General features: G+C 45.0%; 1 protein-coding gene across 1 annotated transcript; it reads right to left on the reverse strand.

Moving 5' to 3' along the window:
* Window positions 1-2,705: 2,705 nt before the first annotated feature.
* Window positions 2,706-3,515, reverse strand: LOC119675128. Its single transcript, XM_038086317.1, has one exon. It carries the CDS (start codon window positions 3,513-3,515, stop codon window positions 2,706-2,708), a length of 810 nt encoding a protein of 269 aa, XP_037942245.1.
* Window positions 3,516-3,824: the final 309 nt, after the last annotated feature.

Genomic DNA, 3,824 nt, shown 5'->3' on the forward strand with positions numbered 1-3,824 from the left:
CTTCTGCTTAAAATCCGAAAGCATCTGCCCTGGAACACAAAGAGGATTTCCAAACAACATCTCTGAAGGACTAGCATTTAGGTCTAGTTTCGGTGTCGTTCGCAATCCCAACAACACAAGCGGAAGAGACTGCGTCCAATTACTTGAGGAATGACACCGAATGGCTGCCTTCAATGTTCTATGGAAACGTTCCACCATGCCATTTGCTTGAGGATGATAAGCCGTGGTATGAAAGTGTTTCACTCCAAGCAATCTCGTCAGTTCCCGAAATACAGCAGACTCAAACTGCCAACCCAAATCAGTGGTAATAGCCTGCGGAGAACCAAAACTTGCCACCCAACCGTCGATAAAAGCCGCTGCAACTTCTTCTGCCGTAATGCCCGACAGAGGCACAGCAACAGGCCACCGAGAAAAACGATCGACGCAAGTCAAACAATAACGCTTCCCCTGAGACAAAGGCAATGGACCCACAATGTCAACATGAACATGCTGGAACCGACTATCAATATCAGCAAACGAACCAATTGGTGTTTTAGTATGCCGCTGAATCTTGGACTTCTGACACGCAATGCAACTACGCACAAACACAGCTACATCCTTAACCAAACCAAGCCAAACATACCTAGCCTGCACCAATTTCCGCGTTGCTCGAATACCAGGATGAGCCAAACCGTGGAGTTTTGAGAGTACCAGCTGCCGACAGTTTGCGGGAACAAAAGGACGAACACGACTGCCTGACACATCACAGTACAGTTCAATACTCGAATCCGGCAATCTCAACTTCTTCAACCCAACACCATCTTCAGACTGGCTCTTCAGCTGAGCGAGCAACTCTGCATCAGTCTTCTGCCCCTCAGCAATTAACTCAATAACATTTGCCTCCAACTGAACCGTAGCAACCCGAGACAAAGAGTCAGCCACCGTATTATCTGCACCAGCCAGATGACGAATATCAGTGCAATACTGACTAATAAACTCCAGCTGTCTTGCACGACGAGGAGATGCCTTCTCACTTATTTGCCTGAACGCAAACGTTAATGGTTTGTGATCCGTAAAAATGACGAAATCACGACCCTCTAATGCATACTTAAAATGCTGGACAGCTTGATAGATAGCAGTCAACTCACGATCATAAGCACTATACTTAGTCTGCGCTGGACTCAAACCTTTTGAATAAAATGCCAATGGCTGAGTCACACCTTTCACTACTTGTTGGAGAACAGCACCCACCGCAACGTCTGAAGCATCAGTCGTGAGCGTCAATTGTGCATCCAGAGCCATGAAGTTAAGCAACGTAGCTTGGGCAAGATCCTTCTTGCAAGCCTCAAAAACCTCTATATCTTCTGGAGTCCAAGAAATCACCGACTTATCATTCTTGCGGTTACCTGGTGTAAGATGAAACAACCGCTGCTGATTCTGCACAGCGTTACGCAGAAACGGCCGATAAAAGTTCACCATGCCTAAGAATTGTTTAAGCTGTTTCACCGTTGCTGGCAGAGGAAAATCACGAACAGCTTGAACTTTACTCTCCGGAGGACGTAAACCCTTTGCACTAATAACGTGCCCAAGGAACTCGATCTCGGAACAGCCGAACTTACACTTGGCAAAATTCACGGTCAAACCAGTTTCTCTAAGTCGATCTAAAACCAGTCGCAAATGCATTCTGTGTTCTGCTTCATCTTTTGACGCAATTAAAATATCGTCGATGTACGCAAAAACGAAATTAAGATCACCTAGAGTCTCATTCATAAAACGCTGAAACGTCTGAGCAGCATTACGGAGACCGAAAGTCATAAAGCGAAACTCGAACAGGCCAAACGGAGTTGTAATAGCTGTCTTCGGAATGTCTGCCAGTGCAAGCGGTATCTGATGATACGCTTTCTGCAAATCTATCTTCGAAAACATAGTTTTACCATGAAGAATACTCGTCACATCATGAATGAACGGAATCGGATACCGATCAGGTTTAGTTTGCGCGTTGAGCATGCGATAATCGCCACACGGTCTCCAACTTCCATCGCCTTTGCGAACCATGTGAAGTGGACTTGCCCAACAGCTTTTCGAAGGTTGACAAATCCCTGTCTGGACTAAAAATTGGAATTCCTTCTTGGCTTCTTCAAGTTTGGCTCCAACTAAACGTCGGGGACGCGCAAATGACGGCGCACCAAATGTCTCGATGCAATGTTCAACCTTAGTAACTAAACCCATCCGATTTGCACTCATAATGCCTAAATCACGATATTCATTAACCAGCTCAGCATAAGCTGAAACTGAACCACACACACGCACAGTATCTTCTTGAGACACAGCAGCCTTACCCTTCATCATCAAAGTCGTCTTCGAATCAACTAACCGCTTCCTTTTCAAATCCACTAACAAGTCATAGTGATTAAGGAAGTCGGCTCCAACAATAGGGCAGCTAACATCCGCAATCACGAACGTCCACGGGAAATCTCTACGCAAACCCAAAGACAAAAGCAGTCGACGCTCGCCAAATGTTTGAATAGGCGTACCATTAGCGGCATATAAATTAACTGATGCAACACTGTTAGCCCTTTGCTTCCAACGACAGAACGACTTCGGTAAAACTGATATGTCCGCACCAGTATCAATGAGGAAAACAGTCGACGTGGCGGGATCTTTAATACTAAGTCGAGCTATACGAACACTAACCCCTTCTCGGCTCGACGACGTAGAAGGAGTGCCTAGTTTTTTGACTGATGAGAGCTTGCCACAAAACTACAGGGCTGCCGACAAGCATTAGCTCTATCACCAAACCTTTCGTGATACCAGCACCAATCTGGATGACTTCCTGGTCGGGAACGAGTTCGCCTACGCCTCCTCGATGACGATCGACTTTGCATCGACTCACTACGACGTAAATCCAAACGACTCAGACGCTGTTCGATTTGCTCAAGCCTTCGTAAAATCACAGCATTCTCAGAATAGGCTGGACAATCAGAGGCTGACGCTACAGCTATCTGTTGAAAATCACCCGCCTCGCAAATACGGTCTGCTAATTTCGCCAGTTCTGCTAGTGCCACGTTCGATGCCTGTAGAATAGCGCGCACTTGTGGTGGCAAACGCTTCAGCCAAAGAGACTTAAGGAACTCATCGCTCACCTTGTCTTTAGCTAACGCTGTCAACTCCGTTAGCAACTGTGTTGGGCGTCTATCACCAAGTTCAACTTCTGACAACAACCGTTGAATCTTCCGCTGCTCGCTCTCACTGTACCGCTCTATGATGCAAGCCTTTAAATTAGCGTATCTTCCAGTTTCAGGAGGATGAAGCACTGCATCACTTACATCGGCGATAACACTTGACTCAATCGCTGCTACTACCGTGTTGAACTGTGTGATGTCACTCGTAATGGCAGCTACTGCGAATTGCGCCTCGATCTGAGCAAACCAAATCTCCGGTCGCTCGTGCCAAAACGGTGGCACCTTCACTGCTACACGGTTTACGACACTTCCACTATCAGAAGCCATAACTACACCTTCGTCTGCAACTGACATCACAGCTCGATAATTAGATATTTAGCTCAGAAGTTAATATTTCTAAATTTAAACTTTTTCGAAATCACGTCGGGGTCACCAATTTAGCAATGATCTGTTCACCTTGCTAATTAATAAAACTCTAAAAATTTTCAATGTTAATAAACTTTTATTCAACTTTTTACAGAGAGAAAAATCGAAACGTTCTCCTCAATCCCAACAAAAAACTTAAAAATATTTGAAATTGAATTTTACTTTTTAAATTCAATAAATGCACAGCCAACTGGGTCGCCACAGAATTTTTAAGGAAATTTAATGCAATAAATTTTG

The sequence above is a fragment of the Teleopsis dalmanni genome, chromosome 2 (genome assembly GCF_002237135.1).
Source record: "Teleopsis dalmanni isolate 2A chromosome 2, ASM223713v2, whole genome shotgun sequence".
Classification (NCBI taxonomy): domain Eukaryota; kingdom Metazoa; phylum Arthropoda; class Insecta; order Diptera; family Diopsidae; genus Teleopsis; species Teleopsis dalmanni.